Source organism: Panthera uncia, chromosome E1 (genome assembly GCF_023721935.1).
Source record: "Panthera uncia isolate 11264 chromosome E1, Puncia_PCG_1.0, whole genome shotgun sequence".
NCBI lineage: Eukaryota > Metazoa > Chordata > Mammalia > Carnivora > Felidae > Panthera > Panthera uncia.
The window spans coordinates 15991111-16014650 of NC_064814.1; the positions used below are offsets into that span (position 1 = coordinate 15991111).

The 23540-nt window shown below is 45.8% G+C and overlaps 1 protein-coding gene across 8 annotated transcripts in view; it reads right to left on the bottom strand.

The window, feature by feature from the left end:
- The window catches only part of MARCHF10 (membrane associated ring-CH-type finger 10), an 83673-nt gene extending 62219 nt beyond the window's left edge, over positions 1-21454 (bottom strand). For 4 of the 8 annotated variants that reach the window (XM_049637583.1, XM_049637578.1, XM_049637585.1 and 1 more), the window contains exons 1-3: positions 21180-21453; positions 13788-13894; positions 3401-3520 (exon numbers count right to left, since the gene is read on the bottom strand). In XM_049637583.1, coding sequence (XP_049493540.1) covers positions 3401-3520; positions 13788-13877 — 210 coding nt within the window. In that variant the 5' untranslated portion in view covers positions 13878-13894; positions 21180-21453. Of the gene's footprint in view, positions 1-3400; positions 3521-13787; positions 13895-19829; positions 19921-20996; positions 21143-21179 lie in introns of those variants that run through there. The other 4 variants (XM_049637580.1, XM_049637579.1, XM_049637581.1 and 1 more) reach the window with 4 other exon arrangements.
- Between the last annotated feature and the right edge of the window lie 2086 nt (positions 21455-23540).

Below are 23540 nucleotides of genomic sequence, written 5' to 3' on the forward strand. Positions count from 1 at the left end.
ACTGGTCGTGGTGAGGCGCTTGTGCGGAATGGTGGGGCCACCGCGTTGGGAGATTTTCCCCCTGCCAGGCAGGTGTCTGGAAGCGATGGCTTGATACTGGATCTGTTACTTGATGATAAATGTCTCACTTATTCCAGGTTCATCAGAACTGTGACAATCTGAGATTGGGGCAAGGAAGGAACGAGTGACAGAAGTTGCAATACCAGTGTCAAAATACGGGTGGTGGTGCACTTCACGTATTGACCGTGTGGTGGAAAACTTCCCATGGATTAAGCAGTCCACTTCCCTACCACCCGCTCAGTCAGAATGAACTTCCCTTCACAGATCAGAGGCAAAGCGTTCCTTGGAGTTTTCAGCCACGGGAGTCTCTAAAAGGGAATTACTTAGGGGAATGTTTACCTAGGGAGGAGGGCTAGGTTAGGTTTACGTCTGCTCATGGACACGTATCTTTCTCCTGGTCTTTTCTCATCGACCAATGATCTTTTGCAACTCTAATTGTCTGATGTGACATTCAATACACTGAGTTCTGGAAACTGGGACTAATCTGGCCTGGGTTCTCCTTTGGGAGGTGCCCATGTTCTTATACCCTCCTCTGGGACCTGATGATCCCATCCTCAGGGATTCCCTGGGATCCTCCTCCTCCCTGGCACTGAGGTTTGATAAAGAGGTTTGATAAGTTCTGTATCCCCTCAGGATTCAAAATATAGCAGGGCAGGCCCATACTATGAAGGCTTAGGAACAGCCAGATTTTCATAGAAATTTGGGTGGGGGTCCAAACCTGGGAGGAGAGCTCTCCAAACCAACCCATGATCCTGGGGATTGAAGAGTTCTGGATACGGTTTGTCTCATAAGGGATCTCTGGCTTCACCTGTACCAAGCAAAAGTGGAAGGACTGAGCAGGGGGTGGGGTCAACACTAGGAGCACACAAGTCATATGGCTGTTGAGTGATGCTTTCAGTGACATTCTCACTCCCCCTGCCCTTCCTGTGCTTTTGTATCTGGGGGGAAATTCTCCAGTATCCCCCAAAGAATATCTGTAATACAGAGAGGAAAGCAGAGGTGAATTTCACTGGGGAAAATTCTGATTTTGTCACTCTTCTTGACACAGAAGATGTGACCTTGAAGGCACTTGTACAATCAAGGCCCAAACCCTTGGGATATCATTACCTGGAAAATAAATTTGAGATTACTTAAGTAATGTTGTTTTGGGGTTTCTGGCAGGTTGAGGTACAGTGGCATAGTGCAACATGAAAAATCCTGTTCTTACACTTTAGAAATTGCCAGCTTTATGCGTTTTAGCACATATTTTTGTCCTTATTTCATAATTACTTTTATATGTACAACCATATCCTTTTTTAGATGTGGTCTGAGCATTTTGCCATGATGATTTAAAGAATGAATAATTTTTATAGCATAAAGAAGAAAACTACAGAAATCTGTCACCAGCCTGTCCCCTAAACAAAGTTTATGGAGAGGAGCATAAAACTTCTAGTCCTAGAATGTCCCAAATGTGTGAGTATTGCCATACAAAATGGCCACGGCTATGCATGTGAATCTTTGCATGAAAATAGAAGAACCCAGCTGCCCATTTCTTTACCAATCTAGGAAGATTGCTACATGCTACCGTTCGACTTAAATTGCCTTTTTTCTTATCAGTCCTTGAGTTTTGTTTCTAAGTGCAAAAAATGTGAGAATTTATCTTAATGCTAGAAGTGTGCTGTTCGAGCCAAACTAGATTTAATTTTTGGATTAATCTCACTCCCTAAGTTCAATCAGCAGCAGGCATTATATTTAGTCTTTGACTAACAGGGAGCGATCCAGGCGATGTGTTCTTCTCGATGCTGCCAGTGTTAGAAGATAGTCTCTTTCACCTTTAGACTCTAGGTGGAATATCTGATTGTGTGATTTTACGTTCCTTAATAGGGAGTATAGATCTCACCCAGGGATACATCTACACCCATATACATCAATCGCTGATGTTTCTGAGGGATCCTTTGAACATTAAATAACTGCAGTGTGAACCTCCTAGATTAAAAAGAAATCCCAACAAGAAATCGATTGATATCAGGTGTCCAGGATCTATCTCAGGGATCCACACCGCTGACAGAAAGTGAGAGTCCATCCTCTAGAGTATATTGCAGGCATAAAATACTAAATAAGAATTCATAAAAGGCGTCTGGCTCATCTTAAATCAATTCGCCATGCTAACAAATGGGTGTTGAATGCAGCTTGTGGTGTTTGGTGCTTACATAGGATAAGTAAAATTCTTACTCGGATAAGATCTTAAACATGAAATATGATCGTATCGTTCAGTGGTTCAGAGCACCTTCCCCGGGGTTGGGCTCCCTGGAAAGGAACTCTGACTCTACCACACACTGGCTATGGAGTCTTAGGTCAATTTTCTGGTCTTTTCTGAGGCTCAGTTTCTCATCTGTGAGGGGAGGTAAATATATAGAGATTTATGAGAATTAAATAAGCTAATATGTATAAAACATTTGGCGCAGTGCTGGAACACTGCCACCACTCAGATGATGGTAATGACAGTGACTAGTATTGTCATTGTCTTATCACTATTATTTGGATCTTATCCTTTTTTATTATCATCCAGACAGAAATATTTGAGCAATTTCTAGTCATTACACGATGCAGTTATTACTACATTTTAACTGTATTTGAAAGACCAGACTAAGCAATGCAATGAGTTAGACTATAAGTCCATACACAAATAAGATATATCTTCGTACCCATATCTATGTATGGCTGTGGTTATATGGACCGATCAGATAGACACAGGTGCAGGCGTAGATGGAGAGATGATGCTGTGCTTTAGAAAGCCCAGTGCCTCAACTCTTGAAGTGGAAGAGTTGTAGCATTTCTGATTTGGATGGTATCTCAGAGACCATCGCCATGGGACCCATCAGGAAAGAAGAGCAAGGCCCAACCTGGGTGAAGGGGGACAGTCACACAGCAGAGGAGTGGCCCAGGCGGCATCCAGGATGGGATCTCCTGCCCCTGTATCTCCCTGCTCTGAACTGTAGGATTTGTTTGTTTCTTTGTTTGCTTGTTTGCTTTATTTATGAGAGAGAGGGTGTGCATGAACATGAGCAGGGAGGGGCAGAGAGAGAGGGAGACAGAGGATCTAAAGCAGGCTCCGTGCTGACAGCAAAGAGCCCGACGTGGGGCTCAAACTCACGACCCGTGAGATCACGACCTGAGCTGAAGTCAGACGCCCAACTGACTGATCACCCTGACTTTCAGGATTCTCCAGTACCTCCTTTTGGAGTTGGCTTTTTCCTAAGTGACGTATGCATGTGCACGCACGTGTATACACACACACACACACACACACACACACACACACACACGGCAGCAGGAGGGTATCTCCCAGAGTTCTAAGTACCTGTTTGGAAGATGACCCAGTTGAAAACCGGGGTCTCTCCAAATTTGTCTCTTGCCCCCCAAATTGATCTTGTTTCTTCTCATTTGGGTCTCTTCTGTATTCCTGTCGTCTCAGACAAGCCTGCAGAATACAATTTTTTTAAAAAGTATCGTTGGCTTAGGTCTGCGACAAACTTTCATGACTTTTTGCTTAATTCCTATCGTGAGGAACATGAAATACACAATGTCCAGCTTCAAGGGCTCATCAGCACATTTACCAAGTGTCAAGACGCTCAGCCAGGCATCACGACTCTCTTCCCTTTGCCCCAAAATGCCAGGTCAAAAATTGTCATCTCTGCTTTAATAAGTTACAATGACAAACACACTAAGAGGCGTTTTGACAAGTGTGTCCCCAACAATTGCTTCCTTAAGGCAGGAAGTACCTGAAAGGCAGCATTCACTTCCCCTCTGTCTTCATTCCAACGTGGCTCTCTGTCCCCCTGGATCACTCCCAGTTATGGGATCAGACCCTTCCTACCTGAGAGCTTTCGCACCTGCCCTTCCTCCACTTTGAATGCCTTTCACAGGGGTGTTCACAGCACGGCAGGCAAATCTGTGGATCTACTAAGATCCAGCTCAAGAGACATCTCTCGCCTTGCCAAGCTCTTCTTCCCCAGGCCGAATTAATTGCTCCTTTATACAAAAGCAGCTGGAATTACACAATTTTCGTTTTTACTGTTGTATTTAGTTGCTTTGTTTTGAGCCCGTGTCTCCTGCTGATCAGTGAGGACCCCTCAGGGTAAGGACCACCTCTTACCTTTTGAATCCCCTCAGCGTCTAGCACTGCATGTTAGCTCAATTGCATTATTGTTTCAGGGGGAAATATCAGTCCCTGAATGCAAAATAATAAAAACAAAATAACCAAAAAAAAAATTCCATTTTCAAAAAACGAAATTAGGAGAAAAATCTAGTACCAAAAGATTTCTTCTCCAGTATCAGGACTGAACAAACCCCAAGAAATCATGTGCTATATGGGGGTTTCAAGTGATATTTTAAATAGTTTAAAATAGGAAAACTTCTTGGAGCATTTCTGTAGATCCAGTGCCCAGATTCACCTTTGCTCTGCTAGAGCCAAATTATCCCCTGTCATGGTAAAGAAACGCAACGTAAGGACCCAACAATACTGTTTCTAAACAGGGCCTGACATCTCCCTTTCCTGGCTGGGTTAAGAAAGGAAAGATTCCTTCCGCATTTCCCCCCTTTGTTAGAAAATGCATCTCCTTCTTTGATGTGGAAGGACATGCCAGAATTTCACACCACTGGGAAAGCCTAATATCATGCTACATGGTTAAAAATAGAAATGACCTGATATTAACAAAACATTTACCACTTGGAATTGGGAACAGCAAGTTGGTTTACATTGTGCCTCACAACAATTGCTGGTGAGGCACTGGCTTGGGCGTTGGGGCGGGGCGGGGGGGGGGGGGGGCGGTGTGTGCCTCATGCACTGTTGGCCAGGTGATACATGCAGCAAGTGGAATCCTGGATTCCCAGGAGAAGGGTACTGTTCCACCCTGCCTTATTGGGGAAGGGAGAGCACTCCAGAATGGTTGCCGCTTTATTTCCCCCCCTGTCTCACTGTTAACCTTATTTTCAAAACTAGGCTATCTAGATAGCAAGCCGTTTTAATAAATCGTGGGCAGTGTTTGTTTTAATCAATAATTGAAGCAAGAAAACCCCCCAGAATACTGGACAGTAACTATAATAAATAAGTGAAACAAACACCAAGTAATAAAATAAACCAAGGTAAACCTAAAGAGAGTTAGCCAGAGAGTTCAATGACGTTCAAGTAAATATGGGCCTCTTCTTTTCCATTCCTTTTACAATGACTTCAGATTGGAGCTCGTTTGGGAGGAGTCCTGGCTGCCACTGTTGTTTCCTGGAGCGGCAGATGTCTGTGTTATCCTAACCGACTGGGATTAAAGGCGCAAGAGGCAAATGCTGATAGGCTAAAAGTGCAGGACGGTGTTAGCAAATGCACGCAGGACCAAGGCAGATTTTGTGGGATGAACAGAATTCTTGTGGGTTGAGTGTTTTTTGAAAATTCTCTCCAAGAATGCATGCAACTTAAATATTTCTTTACCAAAGGGGGAGGAGGAGTAGAATGGTTTGCAATGTAAAAAAAAAAAAATTTTTTTTTTCTCCCTCTGGTTCCTTATGCCTCCTCTCACAGAGGAGCAAGAAAACAAACCAGCATCAGGGTAGGTAGGTCCTTCCTCATTTTTATCTTGATAAAGCCAAGCAGTCTTTCTGTGTAAATCAAGCATTACTCCTCTCGAAGTTACAGCTTTGCAGAGTTGAAGGGACACCAGGACAGAGAGGCAAGTCTAGACTTCCAGTCCTAGAAATAGCAAGAACCTAGCCATAACTGCCACCTCATCCTCCAGGGGCTGGTTTTCTTGTTACTTGCTTTTTTTTTTCATCATTTTAAAATGTTTATTTATTTTTGAGGGAGAGAGAGTGTGTGAACAGGGGAGGGGCAGACAGAGAGGGAGACACAGACTCCGAAGCAGGCTCCAGGCTCTGCGCTGACAGCAGAAAGCCCGATGCGGGGCTTGAACTCATAAACTGTGAGATCATGACCTGAGCTGAAGTTGGATGCTTAACCAATGAACCCCCAGGTGCCCCTGGTTTTCTCGTTATTTGTAATGTGAATGATTTTTGTTGTTGTTGTTGTTGATGCTGGTGTTGCTTCCTCTTTGGGGGTCCTGGAGTGACAAGGGCAGAGTGTGAAACCCTAGGATGCAGGATGCAGAGGTTGAATTGATTTGTAATGATCACCAGGGGCTCCCCTTCCTCTGGAACTTTAAAAATATTCCCCTTTCAGAGTTCCACATGTCTGGAGCTAGATTGCTATAAATAAGTTTCTGTTCATGTGACAGAACTGGCTGAGGGCAGTCTTAAAATGGAAGGCTTCAGGTAACTCCTCATTTCCTCCTTGGGATGGGCGGCTTCCTCCTCCCCTCCTCCTCTGGTGTAGCAGCCCCCCACCCCCCAGCCCATCCCTGTGACTGCAGGCGCCCAGCAGCCCCCCAGCCCCCAGCCCATCCCTGTGACTGCAGGCACCCGCTAGTCCCCCACCCCCCACGCATCGCTGTGACTGCAGGCGCCCAGCAGCCCCCCACCCCCACCATCCCTGTGACTGCAGGCACGCACAGAGCACAAGCTACCACTGTGGGGGCAGAACACAGAATGTGCACATGTGCCTGTGGGGCATGACGTGGTTTCTGTGACTCACGGTAACTCAATACGTGTAAACACGACAGACCCGCACTCTGCCACTTTCTCCAACGTGACCTTGGGCAGGCTGACTACCTCCATTGATTCTTGTTTCCCTCATCTGTACGAGGGAGATGCCCTATGCCGCCAGACTGCTGGAGAGCCTGGGGCCCCGTTGGCAGGACGCTCAGCAGAGTGAGTGGCTTATGGGGAGTGTTCAGTGAAAGACACTCATCACCACCGTCATCGCCGTCGTTAGCATCATTAGGCTTTGTTGTTTCTGATCCCGTTTCTTGGTTTACTTCTATTTCTAAAGTCAGCCTTTGCCAAATCATGTGACTCTGATTCTGGTCAGGGAAGAAGAAAGGATCTTTCTGTCTGGGCCTGAGGTTCATCCTTGTTTTTGTGCTCTGGGACCAGAGGTCTGTCTCCTGAGCCCGCAGTTCCCCCGCCAGACAACTGAGGAAGTCCTGCTCTCAGTCAGTCAGGCTGCCTTGGAAACTGATTTTTCTTCAGTGTTACAGATTCTTTCCTTTCCTTTCCTTTCCTTTCCTTTCCTTTCCTTTCCTTTCCTTTCCTTTCCTTTCCTTCCTCCTTCGTTTTTCTTTTTTTCTTTTCTCTTTTCTTTCTTTCTTTCTTTCTTTCTTTCCTTTCTTTCCTATCTTCCTTCCTTCCTCCCTCCATCTCTCTCTCACTTTCTAAGTGTATTTATTTTAAGAGAGAGAGAGAGAGAGCACAAGCATGAGCAGGGGAGGAGCAGAGAGAGGGGAGACAGCGAATCCCAAGCAGGCTCTGTTAGCACAGCACAGCACAGCGCGGAGCCCTATGATGCAGGGCTCAAACTCATGAAGGGTGAGATCATGATCTGAGCCAAAATCAAGAGTCGATTGATCGTGTAACCTACTGAACCACTCAGGCGCTCCAAGTGTTAACAGTTTTCGGAACCTACAGGGGTCCTCAGTTTCTCAATCAGTCCCTCCTAGTCACCATCCAAGCTCCTGGTGCCTTAAGAAGCCACATACCCCAGGAACACTTCCCAGACTCACTGGGCTCTGGTGTGAACCGCCCCCCCCCCCCCCCCCCCCCCCCCCCCCAGCACATCTCTGCCTCTTGAGTAGGTGGCCCCTGTCAAGGTTATTGTTGCTTGAAGTCTCCAAGCATTTTGAAACGTGGGAGTTGTCCCTGCTTCAGTGGGTACGTTTTTGTTGTTCTTATGATCCAACATTTTGGGATTTAATTATCATTGGGGGGCATTGTTCAAGCTCATTAGTTTTAAGAGGTTAAAAAAACAAAGGTGTAAAAATAATTTGACATGATATTCCCCTCAAATGAGTTTCTTTTCCTGTTCTGTCTGTGAAGAGTATAGAAGCATGTACCCCAGAGGTGAGCAGAGCAGGGAACCCACCTGGCTCCTATGGGAGAGGAAGCTGAATTATCTCTACTCCTTCAACCCCCTGAGTCGATGGTTCCCGAGCCCCTGCTACCTGGTATAGTCACCTAGCACGTCTTTGAACAAGTTTATATCGTCATGTTGAGTTGTTTGCCTGGTACGTGAAAGATCAGGATGAATAAATGACGGGAAATGAAACCCATCTGAACACATTTGACAGATTACCGAATAACATTCTGAAATGCCAAGTGTAATCTTTCTCTCCAGCTTTCAGTAGACATTAATGGCTAAATTCTGCCTTAAGTTACATAAACATGTTTGACCAAAAAAGAAGCCTATGCAGCATGAGCACCCTTGAAGAAATAAGAGCCAGATCCTGAGATGGCATATAATTATGTACTAGTTACCAGATTCCGAAATAGCATGTAATATGCCAAATAGATGTTTATTTCCTCTTTTTTTTCAAAAGGGCCCCACCCAACCACTGAAAGGAGTAGCATCAAAATAACTCAGGGTGGGTTTAACCCACCTCTCCTGTTGCCAGCAGACAGACCTATAAAGGCACTGCTAATTTGGTGCGTACCAAGCCTTTGCATATTTTAGGATGTAGCAGGAATAGTGCATACAAGAGGTTTCCAAGGGCTTCAATTTGAGCCAGTTCATTAAAGGCAAGTGAAGCGCAGGAAGGAATCTGTGGCAAATGTATGATTTAGGAGTCATATCTAGTTATTAGGTCTTATGCTATTTGTACACCCTGAAATGGGACTCACGGGTGTCCAGTGTCCAAGCAGGTTGCTGTGCTAGGAGCGAGAGCTGGGATTTCTTGGGCCACAAGTAACCGGCCAAGCTCATTGATGACCCAGGATTTCAATACTGACCTAATGGCAAAGTCTACCTTGGTCAATTATCTAGATACACACAAGTCATATATGGACCAAGTTATTGAGGGGTTATTAAGGTCACGTAACAGATTCTTAAACCCCTACTTTAAATCCTTTCTGGAACAAGACAAGGGATAGACTAAATAATACAAATAACTTATTACTGTTCCCTTCAAAGTAGTTTTGCTGGGTTGCTACATACTTCATTCAACAAGACTCAGAACATATTAAAGACAACCATAATTATTTTCTGCAGACCTTGTGGTGAGTGGTTTTGAAAATGCTCAATGGGGGTGGACTTGGCCTTGAGGAATAGTTACAAGTCAGCTGAATCTAAGTCTGATAAACAGAGTTGGTGGTCAAGTTGGGTAATGCTGACTCACATCAATGACAGGGCATTCAGTTCAACATAGAAAAGTAAGACTCCATCACTGCCCTTAAGATGCTGTGGTCCGGATTGAGAGGAAGTCACACAAAAGACAATTTCAATACTATTTCATAAGCAGTGTGAAAGAGTTAGGAAAGGATGTTTTGGTATTGGGAGTGATGGAAATGTTCTAAAACTGGATGATGGTGATGGGTGCAACTTTGGTAAATGTTATTAAATTACACACTTAAAACAGATGAATTTTATGATATGTAAATTATACCTCAATAAAGTTGTTTTTTGTCATTTTTTTAATGTTTATTTTTGAGAGACAGAGCAGGAGTGGGGGAGGGGCAGAGAAACATGAGACAGAAGATCCGAAGCAGGCGCTGCCCTCTCAGTGCAGAGCCTGATGTAGGCCTTGAACTCACAAACTATGAGATCGTGACCTGAGCTGAAGTTCAGATGCTTAACTGACTGAGCCACCCAGGTGCCCCTAAAGTTTTTTTTTTTTTTTTTTTAAAGAAGGGTGTGGTGGGAGTACAGACATTCCATTTAGTTCTAAATTCAAACTGCAGTCCTCACCACCCTTGTCAAGAGAGTAAAGAAGGGAGAAGAGGAGATCGGAGACGTGGTTAAGGTTTAGGCTGGTCTTGCTGTGGTTCTTGGGTCTTGGGCCTGCCTTTAAGTGAGGGGAAATAACTCAAGAGTTGCATGCATTCCGACCACATAGTCAAATTCACATTTTAGATCCACTTCAAAAAAGCAATCTGAAAGATGCCAAGGTTGGAGGCAAGGAGACCAGTAATAAGGACAATGGAACAATCCTGGAGAGAAACGGTGGCGGTGCGAACCAGAATGGCAGCAACGGCATGGGAAGGAAGGCACAAGTTCACGAGCATTTGGGTAATGGTGGCAGGACTTGGTAACTGGTGGGGTGTGGGTGGTGAGGAAGAGAGAGGAGTCGGGCAGGCTTAGGTCTCTGTCGTCAGGGAGGGAACGCAGAGGAGGATGGCAGGGGGTGGAACAGGCTGGCGTCCCTCTGCAACATCCAGCTGGAAATGCCCAGCAAGCAGGCGTGCACGTGATGTCGACACTTTGGGGGAGACTCGGGATTTCAAGTCGTTAGTCTAGGAGTGGTGGTTAAAAACACAGGAGGGATGAGATGGGTCACAGGGACCGTGTGAATTAGAAGAAAACTGGGCTGATGGAAACCTGGGGGAATTAACATTTGAGGGGCAGAGAGAAGACTGTGACAGGAACAGAAGGAAAATCAGAAGAGTGTGATGTCAGAAAGGCAAAGGAGTAATGTTTTGAGAAGAAAAGAGTAATAGTGTCAAATGTAGATAAAGCTTTAGAAAACAAAGCCTAAAAAGGCGTCTGCTGGATTTGGCTACTGACCTTAGTGAGAGAACAGTTTCAGGGGAGGGGAGGTGACAGCCAGGCCACAATGGGTTAGGAATGAATGGGGAGCCGGGGAGGGGAGGGGGGAGGTGATAGAAATGTAGCTGTCTGGGGACATCTTGGGCTGTGGCCAGAGAAGGACACAGGGTCCTCAGGCAGCTTTGTTCTTTTGTTCTGAGGACAGGAGGGACTTGAACGGGTTTGTAGGCTGAGCCAATTAGAGGAAGGAAATGTCCATGATACAGATGAGAAGTGCCTGGATGGAGAGGGGCTGGGCACAGCAGGGTGTGGACCAAGAACTCGGGCCAGGCACTGGCAGGGAGAGTGTCACTTCACCCTCGGGACTTGAGGGGCTGGATGGATGCGTAGCCTGGAATGGAAGGGGAGGAGTGCCGTGGCTTCCCACCTGATGGCCTTGCTTTGTTTCCTGTGTGTGTAAAACAGGAAGGGAAGTTCTTTGTTGAAAGTGTGGGGATGGGAGGTCCGAAAAAAAAAAAAAAAGGAGAAAAGTTTAAAATGGACGATGACAGAGGAAGCTGATGGACAAGTAAACATGTTGATGTGAGTCAACCTTCGCTCCTTTCTCTCCCACTCCGCCTCTCCATCTATCAGCAAGATGTCTCTTCTGCTTCTGTTTCCTGGGTTGGGCCACATCTCACCGCCTCCACTCCTACCCTCTGGGTCCAAGCCGCCATAACTTCTCTCCTAAATTTCTACCAGGGTTTCCTTACTAAGTTTTTCTGCTGCTTCCCTAGCCCCTTTTGGTCCTTTCCCCACACAGCAGCCAGAGTGATCTGGAAAAGCTGTAAATCAGGGGCGCCTGGGTGGCTCAGTCAGCTAAGCATCTGACTTCTGCTCAGGTCATCATCTCATGGTTTCTGACTTTGAGGCCCGCATCAGGCTCTGCGCTCTGAGCACAGAGCCTGCTTTGGATCCTCTCTCTCTCTCTCTCTCTCTCTCTCTCTCTCTCTCTCTGCCCTTCCCTAGCTCATGCACTCTCTCTCTCAAAAATAAATAAATAAATGCCACCACAACCCCCCACCTCCCCGTAAATCAGATCATACCACTCCCCTGCTTAAAATCATCCAATAATTCTCAGTGAGATAAGTATAAACTCCTAACACCAAGCTTTGTCCTGAGAGATTCAGGCATCATCTGGCCCTTTTTACCTCTCCTACCTTGTCATGTGCCACATTCTCCCTTGGTCAAGGTGTTTCAGCTACTCTGGCCTTCTTTTGTTTCTTCCAGGGCTCCAAGTTAGTTCCTGCCTCAGGGCCTTTGCACTTGCTTTCCTGCTACTCAGGATGCTCTGGCTGACTCTTTCCCATCTTTTACCTCCATGGCCAAATGTTACTACCCAGAACTTCTGTTTATTTGCTTCCTTATATTTATCAGTAATTGAAACTATCTTACATATTTATTTACTTGTGTGTAGTGTTTGTTTCAATCCCAGAATAAGTACTCTGGGAGAGAGGGGACTTCATTTAGGACATAGTAGGTACTTAAGAAGTATTGTTAAAGGACAGTGTTGAAGGCTCAATGAGATTAGAAAAATATGACCGTGGTGACTTTAAGCCACACATTTGTGTGATTTTCTTAAGCACAGACCATCAAATAATGATGGATTTTCTTACATGCCTATTCTGGAGACAATTTCAAACACGTATTTCCAAAGGAGGGTCAGGTGGCAGAGGCATCCTGGTGAAAAGTAGATGGATTCCCAGTGTGACCAGTTCAGATATTTATGTTCTTATTCATTGTACAGAAATTCCGTCAATTTTACAGTCTTGTACGTGGGCTGGCAAGTTGTGGGAGGAAATTGCTGACTTTGTTTCCAATCCCAAAGCTAAGCTGTGTTATACAGGTGAAATCAGGTTACTAAGATAGGTCTGGTTTCCTTGGTGACCCAGGAGGTTTGGTTATATTTGAAATTGCTAAGAAGGAGAAAAATCTGATAACGACAGTTCTGTGTTTTCCTAAGGGAAGGAGCACTTTTCAATCCTCGGCTGAGGCTGAGGACATGCCTCCTTGATTGGCGAGGGTTGACCTCTGGGCATCCGGCTGAGCGACACTTTCTAACTGCTCCCAGAATCCCACACCCAGTCTGGCAAGCTTGTCCTATGCCAGCTCTGGGTAATTACATCATGACTCCTCAGGCTCCCTGTCTGGTTTGTTTTTGCATGTAAACACTGTAACTAGGGTGACGAATAGTTAGCTTGTTGGAGAATGTGCTAACACCTTTTTTTCTGGTGGGATGACAGTGGAAGGCCATATTATTTTATAAATGGTGCGTCGATCCAGTTAACTCTTTAATGGTTTTTTTCTTGATAGCTGTTTTATCAAATGTCATTTGTTTATCAAAGATTTGTGAGCCAAGCTCTGTGCTAAATACTTTTTCAGTATTATTTTATTTTCATGACACTATTATGAAGTAGGTACTATTATTTTTTTTAAAATTTTTTGAGTTTATTTATTTATTTGGAGAGAGACAGGGACAGTGTGAGCAGGGGAGGGGCAGAGATAGAGGGAGAGAGAGAATCCCAAGCAGGCTCTGCACCAATGATGTAGAGCCTGACATGGGGCTCGAACTCACGAAATTGTGAGATCATGTCCTGAGCCGAAACCTGAGAGTCAGACGCTTAACCCTCCGAGCTACCCAGGCACCCTGAAGTAGGTACTATTATTAGCCCCATTTAAGTTAATGTTTATTTACTTTTGAGAGAGAGACAGAGCATGAGCAGGGGAGGGGCAGAGAGAGAGGGAGACACAGAATCCGAAGCAGGCTCGGGGCTCTGAGCCGTCAGCACAGAGCCCGACGCGGGACTCGAACTCACGGACTGCCAGATCATGACCTGAGCCGAAGTCGGACGCCCAAAGGACTGAGCCCCCTGGGCACCCCATTAACTCCATTTTAAAGATGAGGAAGCACAGAGAGGTTCAGTGGCTTTCCATGGTCACACATCTAGGACATGATGGGTTTTGGATTTTACGAAACGATTACTGCTGATCAAACACTGATACTGCACCCTGAATTCTCTCATAAAGCTGTAGGCGGAGGGGGAGCATAGTTCTAGTTTTCTACACTTACCTGATATTCAGAGTCCGCTTTGTGCTGTATGTCCCGCAGATACTGAACATCACTCACGAACTTCTGCCTGTCCCTTGCTTCGTGCAACATGATCCTTAATCCCCAACCTGCATATACAAGATAAATGAATGTGCTGTGGCACAATTCTTTGTTGCTTTGCCATATTTGGATTTATCGTAGTATAACTGCTTTTATTCTCTTACAAATCCAATTGCCATTGTTTGAAAGCCACAGATGCCCCTTTCAGCCTGCAAAGACTCTTTGTATTGGTGTTGATGCCCTTACAGCCCTCCTGTTCCCGGCATAAATAATGCAGCCACGTTCATCAGCTGGCTTCAGTGATCCTGTCCTGGTTATTCAGAGAGGGTTAGATCGACAGACACCGGCTTCAGGAGAAGTTTTACAACTTGACAAAAAAAAAAAAAAAAAAAAAAAAAGAAAGAAAACCTAGCTACATTAGCGATGACTGAAGTTATGAGCCCTTGGTAATTTAAATTTACTCATGCAACAATTGTTGTGTCCCTACTCCAGCTAAGGCACTAGGCTGGGCACTGGGATAGAGCAGTTGGCCAGAGGAACATGCCCTTTGCCTTTGCCTTTGTGGTGTGAGACCCTCTGGGTTCAAATCTTAAGCCTTTGAGCACTGACAAGGGAACATTGATTGTGACAAGCACTATGGAGTGGAAATGTGGGCTTTTTTTTTTTTTTAACGTTTATTTATTTTTGAGACAGAGAGAGACAGAGCATGAACGGGGGGAGGGTCAGAGAGAGAGGGAGACACAGAATCTGAAGCTCCAGGCTCTGAGCTGTCAGCACAGAGCCCGACACGGGGCTTGAACTCACGGACCACCAGATCATGACCTGAGCCGAAGTCGGACGCTTAACTGACTGAGCCACCCAGCCGCCCCGGAAATGTGGGCTTCTATGAGAGATGGTTATTAGGGGGAGGGCATCGCATGATCTAGGGGGCAAGGGTTCCCTTAGGAGATGACACTGGGCTTGCTAAGGAGTGAGCCAGGCAAGACGCTGAGCAGAAAGGACAGCAGGTACAGGAGCTTTGGGGGCAGCAAGGTGCTGGTGCGGTTGAGGAACGGGTGGGCCAGTGCAGCTGGAGCAGAGAGAGGGGAGGACAGCAACAGAAGGGCTGCAGGGTAGGCAGGAACCAGTTCACTTGGAGTGTGGAGGGTTATGACTGGAAGGGCCACACAACGCCACTGGAAGGATCCAACCTGGGGAGTAAATGGTTAGATTTGCATTCTATTTTTTTTTTTAATTTTTTTTTCTCAACGTTTTTTTATTTATTTTTGGGACAGAGAGAGACAGAGCATGAACGGGGGAGGGGCAGAGAGAGAGGGACGCACAGAATCGGAAACAGGCTCCAGGCTCCGAGCCATCAGCCCAGAGCCTGACGCGGGGCTCGAACTCACGGACCGCGAGATCGTGACCTGGCTGAAGTCGGACGCTTAACCGACTGCGCCACCCAGGCGCCCCTAGATTTGCATTTTAAAAGGCCCCTCCAGATCTAGTATGGAGAATGAATGGAGGGTGGGGGGGTGGAGTAAAAATGGAAGTAGAAAGACCACTGGGAATATATTACAATAATCCAGACAAGATGGTGACCACACTTGGGTAGCAACAGGGGAGAGGAAGAGGAGGAGGCCATAGGTGCTATTTACTGAGCCTGCTGAAGTGCCAGGCACTGTTCTAAACATTTCCACACGTGAACTCACTCCATCTTCCGGCCCATGCTTGCGGCAAGCATCACATTTCTCTTTTGCTGATAAGGGAACCGGGGCCCAGCGGGAGTAAGTCACTTGCTTAAGGTTACAGAGCTACTAAATGGTGGAGTTGGGATTTGAACCCAGAGGGTCTCACACCAGGGCCCCCATGCTAACCACGATGGGTTGGAGGGCTACTCAGGGCTGGTGATTATATGGATGGCGCAGGAGAGGGAACGTGGAGGAAGCCGCCCAGGTTACTGGCTCCAGCAGCTAGCTGGTCAGGGAGAAGGTCCCCTCAGACGATTCTGGACGAGGGGCAGATAAACAACATGGAGATGTCAGGCAAGCAGTCGGACGCGGGGCTCTGGAGCTGGCTGGAGAAGTGAAGGTCTGGGCACCACTGGCATTTGGGTGACAACCGAAGTCGAAGGCAGAAGGTATGCTGCAAAGAGGAGAACCCGAGACAGGATTCTGAGGAACGCTCCAACTTAAGAACATGGAGCGGAAGAGAAACTGCAAAGGAGCCAGAGAAGCAGGAGGAAAACCAGGTGGGTGCAGTTTCAGAGATTCTGGGAAGAGCAGGCTATTTATAACCTTGGTGAGAGCACTTAGCCGAGAGAGCGGCGGGGCTGAAGACAGATTGCAGGGAACCGCGCCTGAGAGGTAAGGAAGGAGCGCCAGTGCTTCCAAGGGCTTTGGCTCGGATTGGCGTGGCCTAAATTTATGGCCAAAATATTTAAGTTCACAAGGTTATTAAACGCCGCTGTTCATAACGAGCCTGCTAGACCTCAGCAGTATGGTCGTCTAAGGTCCCGCACCTCCTGCTGATTGGCCAGAGAAGTGTTCTCTTGGTTTCTCTAGGTATTTTTTTTTTTCAACGTTTTTTATTTATTTTTGGGACAGAGAGAGACAGAGCATGAACGGGGGAGGGGCAGAGAGAGAGGGAGACACAGAATCGGAAACAGGCTCCAGGCTCTGAGCCATCAGCCCAGAGCCTGACGCGGGGCTCGAACTCACGGACCGCGGGATCGTGACCTGGCTGAAGTCGGACGCTTAACCGACTGCGCCACCCAGGCGCCCCGTTATTTTTATTTTTTTTTTAATTGACATATAACATTCGTTTCTCGCATACAACATTCTGATTAGATAAGTCTAGTTAACATCCATCACCCACACAGAGTTAAAATGGTTTTCCTCTCGTGATGAGAACTTTTAGGATCTATCCTCTTAGCAACTTTCAAATATACAGTATTATTTTATTTTCAATGTTTATTATTTTTGAGACAGAGAGAGAGAGAGAGAGAGAGAGAGAGGAAGCAACAGAGAGAGAGGGGGACAGAGGATCCGAAGCCGGCTCTGAGCTGACAGCAGTGAGCAAGATGCGGGGCTCAAACTCATGAACCGTGAGGTCACAACCTAAGCCAAAGTCGGATGCTCATTTGTCTGAGCCACCCAGTAACCCCAAATATACAGTATTATTAACTACAGTCACCATGTTGTATGTTACATCCTCAGTACTTATTTATTTTATAACTGGAAGTTTGTGCATTTGGACTCCCTTCACCCATTTTGCCCACCCTCCCCACCTGCTTCTGGAAACTGCCAGTCTGTTCTCTGGATGTTCTCTCTGCCTATGAGTTTCGTTGTTTTCTTTTTTTAATCCATTTGAGGTTATGCAGTATTTGTCTTTGTCTCTCTCTCTCTCTCTCTCTCTCTCTCTCTCTCTATATATATATATATATATATAATGTAATATATATATAATTATATATCATATAATATATCTCCCATTTATCTATTCATCCATCAGTAGATACCTAGTTGGCCTCCATGGCCTACTTGGCCTAACATGGAGTTAGTTAGTGTTTTGGATAAATATCCAGAAGTGGAATTTCTGGATCATATGGTAATTCTTATTTTTAGTTTTTTTTTTGAGGAACCTCCATACTGTTTTCCATAGTGGCTGTACCATTTTACATTCCCATCAACAGTGCACAGGGACTCCCTTTTCTCCACATCCTCACCAACCTTTATTTCTTATCTTTTTTGATACTAGCCATTCTAACAAGGGGGAGCTGATATCTCATTGTGGTTTTATATGCATTTCTCTCATCATGAGTGATGAACACATTTCATGTGCCTGTTGGCCATATGTATGTCTTCTTTGGGGAAAAAAAAAAGTCTATTCAAATCTTCTACCCATTTAAGAATCAGGTTTGTTTTTGTTTTTGTTTTGCCATTGAGTAGTATACATTCTTTATATACTTTGGATATTAACCTTTTATCAGATATATGATTTTCAAATATTTTCTCTCATTCAGTAGACTGCTTTTTCATTTTGATGATAGTTTCCTCTGCTGTGTAGAAGCTTTTTAGTTTGGTGGAATCCCACTTGCTGGTATTTGCTTTTGTTGCCTTTTTTTTTTAAGTTTATTTATTTAAGTAATCTCTACACCCAACATGGGGCTCAAACTCATGACCCGGAGATCAAGAGTCGCATGCTCTTCTGACTGAGCCAGCCAGGTGCCCTGCTTTTGTTGTCTTTGATGCCTTTGGTAGCAAATCCGACAAAATCTTGCCAAGACTGAGGTCAAGGAGCTTACCACCTATGGAGTATTATGGTTTCAGGTCTTAGGTTCAATTATTTAATCCATTTTGAGTTAATTTGTGCATACAGTGTAATATAGTCCAGTTTCATTCTTTTCCATGTGCCCATCCAGTTTTCCCTGCACCATTTATTGAAGAGACTGTTCTGTCCCAATTGCAAATTTTTGGCTCCTTTGTCATAAGTTAATTGACCACATATGCATGAGTTTTCTGAGGCTCTCTATTCTGTTCCACTGATCTACGTATCTGCTTTTATGCCAATATCATACTATTTTATTACTATAGCTTGGTAATATTGTTTGAAATCAGGAAGCACCATGTCTCCAGCTTTGTTGTTCTTTCCTACACACACTTTTAAATAATTACCATGTGACAGGTGCTGCTGTAGGTTCTGGGGAAAACAGTAGGATCAGATAGACAACATCCCTACCCTCAGGTGTCTCTGCATTCTGAACCTTTCCTTCCCCTCTCTATTTTTTTTTCAGTTGTGTAGATATTGGTGAAATCAGGTTGCCCCTGACTCGTGGTGACTCCATGTCTGGACTGGTCATTGTGAAATCTCACCAGGTTTATCACCTAGCTCTGAGCAATATCATCTAGCAACTTGTGCTGCTTCCTGCAGAGTTACTGTCTCTCTAGTACAGAAAGTTGGTCTTTGAGGGTCCGAACCTGAAACTATAATCCAACGGACAGTTCCACAGACTACACACAAAACCTAAAGTTTGCCTCTGACCAGTTTAGTAGTCATTTATGGAACTGCACTTTAAAAGATCACTTTCAACTTTTCCTATGAATTTGTACCTGCACAGAATGAAATTATGTTCCCACTCTTTTCAGAAAACAATGGTGTTAAAACAGGCAGAAAGATGAACCCTTGCTGCCACTGTTGGAAAGAGAAGCCTGTCTGAATATTAATCAGGCAGACAACATAAGGATTCATAATGAAAATATGTTAATGGTCACTAAAGGGACACATCCCAGAGTCCACTTGGATGATACATTTTGGTTACAAAGTTCACATAGAAAAACTAGCTAATAGAGTCTGGCTTTAATGTGGTGTTATTTTAAAGAGGCTCCTGAGTCAAGAGGCAAAACTTTGTCTAACTAGGTAGGAAATAACACTATTTGAACTACTTGTTAGGTTACCTCTGACTTCACAAACACCTACCAAACAAAGGACTTTGAAATTACCTACAAAAGTCTCTTTACCCTCCCATAAACTCTCTATTACTGTACTTTACTATAAAATGTATATTTAGAAGCATCGTCATGCCACAAGTGCTTTCTTATTTAAATACCCCAGTACTCTCTGAGAGTAAACAAATACCATAGGCACTAGGCAAACCGATTATTAGGAGATCGCCACAGTTTAAGTAAACAGGTAAACACTTTCCACCTTTCTGAAGTATCACTTGAATTTCATACTGTACTGCAGGTTCGAAAACTGCCCAGGATGAACAAGAAACAGAAATAACTGTATGGAAGCAAGTTCACATGAGATCGTGCTTAATTTGCAGATCTCAGTTTAGTGGGCCTCTCAACCAGATGGCCATTTGAAGCCCCCCAATTTTTCCTCAGCAAATACAGACAGGGAGTGTGTGTGTGTGTGTGTGTGTGTGTGTGTGTGTGTGTGTGTGCTGGGGGGGGTGATAATAAAATGTGGGCAAGGCACATGTTTCTAAAATAGCACCCTGTATTCTCTCCCATTTCTCACCTTTGAACTGCTTCTCAATTTAAAATCCACTCATGGTCATGCACACTTCTGTTTTAAGTCTCTGGTGACAATAGATTGGGCCAAACTTGTGCTTTAAAAATCAACATAAGAAGCCATATTAAATTGGGAGAGGGAGAAGGAGAGAAGGGTGTAGGAGGGATGTGGGGAAGGGAGATGAGCCCTGCTTTGCTGAAAGGAAGAGCGACTGCTTCTTCTTGGCCTCAAAATTCTACATATCTGTGAAATTTCAATGAGGAATATTCTAAGAACTTTGTGACATATGTATTCCTCTCTAGTGTAAGATTGTGATGAATTCAAACCAAGTTTCCCTGACTAAGGAGTACAGACTCTGATTGCAGAATATATTTCAGTTCTCTAAAATATCATACATACTGTCCTGCTCAGTGACCACACTTGTCAAAAGAATTGAAGGGAGCTCTTTTTAATGACATCAACTATTTCACTCTTTTCTTCTTAAAAGTTTCTAATATGGTCTTTTAGAAGTATTAAAGTGAATATTTTCTTGGTTCAGCAATAAAGAAAAATGTAAATTTAAGCCCCTCTTTAGGCTGAAGCTTCCTTTGAACCAAAATCTAAATGGCTATATGAATACCTGACAATCAGGTTTCTAAAGTCCCCCTTTTTCACAAGTGGGTGCTTGGAAGAAAGACTTCAGAACTTAGTTCTCCTTTTAATTAATTTGTAATGACAAAGATTACAGGATTCCTTTAAGTCTCGGCTTTAAAAAAAAATCTTAAGAGTTTTAAAATCTTATAAAAATGACTTGAATATAAGCAACAGAGATGAGTGATCTGGGGCCAATTTTCCTAACACCCCGCTACTGAGAGAATGCTGTGGCCCAAGGGAAAGTGGAGGAAATGAGATGGATGGGGGGTGGGGGGTGCGCAGATAATCCGACTCTCCCAGCCAATTTGGTTTAAGAAATCAAGGGCTGGGTTGGGGGTGTGTGTAAGGGGCTCATAAGAAAAGCTCTTTGGCGGTGACTCTTCATTTTATTGTGACACTGTGGCAGAGATGGGCGGCCATACCCTGGGCTTGCAGACCAGAGGAGCCTGCGGGGAAGTTTTGTAGCTGCGGGGCGGCGGCCAGAGTGCGAATACACGTGACCACAGAGCCCACCCCCACCCACCCACCCCGCCCCCGCACCTGTCCCTTTGAGGCAGGAAAGCACGGGGGACAGGGAGCGGCCAGGCCTCCAGGCCTCGGCCCGATTTCCCTCCAGAATGGCAGGAGTCGAAAGGCTAGGTTGTCCCCCTTCTTCTCCCCACGCCTCGGAGGAGGACCGGGGGGCGCAGGGGGCGCGCGCGGCCGGGGCGGGCAGGCCGTTACCTGGCGGGTCAGTCCTTCCCCACCTGCGAGGGCTGAAGGGGCCGAGGGGCGGGGCAGGCGGGCCGGTCCAGGGCGGAGGAGCCGCCCATCAATCACGCGGGGGCCGTCTCGGTGCTCCTCTTCCCCCTCCTGTCTCGTCTCCCCTCCCTCTACCCTGCCCCTCTTCCTCCTCCTCCTCCCCGGGGACAGCTTTCCGCGGCGGCGGCCGGGCTTTCTAGGGGCAGAGGCGGCGGGGGCGGCTGCCTAGCGTCCTCCCGTTCCCTTGGCAACGCGACCTCCTCGCCCTGCGCGCGCGAACGTGGGGGGGAGGGGGCGGGGCGGGGGCCGCGGCCCTGCGGTCCAGAGCCCGGACGCGCGCCCCGCGGTTGCCGTGGGAACGGGATGCGGTCGGGAAGGCCTAGCGGTGATGGCGGCGGGCGGAGAAGACACGCTGAAGGAGGAGGCCGATTGGCTTTGTCTTGATGCCCAAACCCAGGCCCAGATATTGAGGCCATCACTTCTGCCCTGTGTCGGTGCTGGGCTTTATAAAGAACGTGGTTAGAAAACGAGAGGGGAAAATGTTTTTAACTGAATAAAGTAATATTAAAGACAATGCACGGGTAGAGGAAAGATAGGGCAGTCCTGGAGTTTGAGGGAGTTTGGGGCATCTCGGAAATACCTGCTCCAACGTAAGAAGAAGTAGATGATTAAGAGGGGCACCCCGCCAGTGGTAGAAGGGAGACCAGACCCCAGTCATCTCCTGGTTATCAGTAATCTTGGATGCCTTTCTCAAGGAAGGAGGTTTTTAGAGCTTTAGACTAGTGCCCACAGATTTGGAAAGAAGGACCGGAAAGCGGTGCTAGCCTCACCTTCTCTCTGCCAGGTTTATTTCTGTCCGTGGCTTGGGGTATGCAAAGATGACTCTTACATTTATTTTGCATGCGTAGGCACTCAATAACTTGCCAACTGATGTCAAGTTAGGGCAGTTTTGATTGGGTGGAGAACGGGGAGAAAGGAGACTAGAAATTCTTGGACTTTTTGTCAGTGCCCAGCGTCCCTAGGTGTCTGTGGCTTGGGGTGTCTTCTCAGCAAACCCCCAAATCCAGTCGGCATCTATATCTCCTGCAGCATGGCACCATTCCTTCTATTCTTTTTAAAATTTGTTAATGTTAATGTTCATTTATTTTTGAGAGAGAGAGCGAGCACGAGTGGGGGAGGGGCAGAAAGAGAGAGAGACACGGAATCAAGAGCAGGCGCCAGGCTCTGGGCAGACAGTGCAGAGCCCACACGGGGCTTGAACCCATGAACCATGAGATCATGACCTGAGCTGAAGTCAGCTGTTTAACTGACTGAGCCACCCAGGCTCCCCTCTTCCTTCTATTCTCATCACCACCATCCTAGTTTGGACCTCCAGGACTTCATAACTGGATTATTGTAAGGGCCTCCTGCCCACATCTTGAGCCCCTGTCTTCCTTACCCTAACCCCCCCCCCCCCCCCCCCCCCCCGTTTCCCTTATTCCATAAGCAGCTTAGGTCTCATGGTGTGGTGCCCTTGTTAAGCAGCTCTCTGAGATTCCTCACTGACTGTGGAATGAAGTCCAAACTCTCGACTATGGCTTTCCCTATACCCTCCCCCAGGGCTTGCTTTCTTGGTTCTCCTCTGTCAGCACTTCATTCATACTTCAGGCAGACCAGACTGCATATTACATCCTGAACATTACTCGCTGCCTTCACGCCAACCTCTAAGGCATATCCTGAGCCGGGCAGACTCCAGATAATATGTACTTAGGTAAAACCTTTTTGGGGGGCATTTTGCCATCTAACCTTCATTGGTCCTTCAGCATTCACGAGTACCTTTCCATCCACGGTACCTCAACCCACGTTCTGTTCTTGTTCTCAGCTGGCTAGCAAGTAATCCTTATCAAAGCATTAACTGCGAATTAAAGCATTGACTGATAAGTACTAACCTAAGACATCTCCCCGTGGGTTTTACATTTGAATCTTTTTAAAAATTGTTTTTTTTTAATTCAAGTATAGTTGACACACAATGTTACATCAGTTTCAGGTGTACAACATAGTGATTCGACAAGTTTATACATAATGGTTTGCTCACAACAAGTATAGCCACCATCTGTCACCATGCAACGCTCTTACAATATCATTGAATATATTCCTTATGTTGTGCCTTTTATTCCCATTACTTATTCATTCCGTACCTGAAAGCCTGTATCTCCCACTCCTCTTTACCCATTTTGCCCCTCCCCTCCCCTCTGGCAACCAGTTTGTTCTCTGTATATACTAGGTCTGATTCTGCTGTTTGTTTGTTTGTTTGTTTAGATTCTACATATGAGTGAAATCATATGGTATTTGTCTTTCTCAATC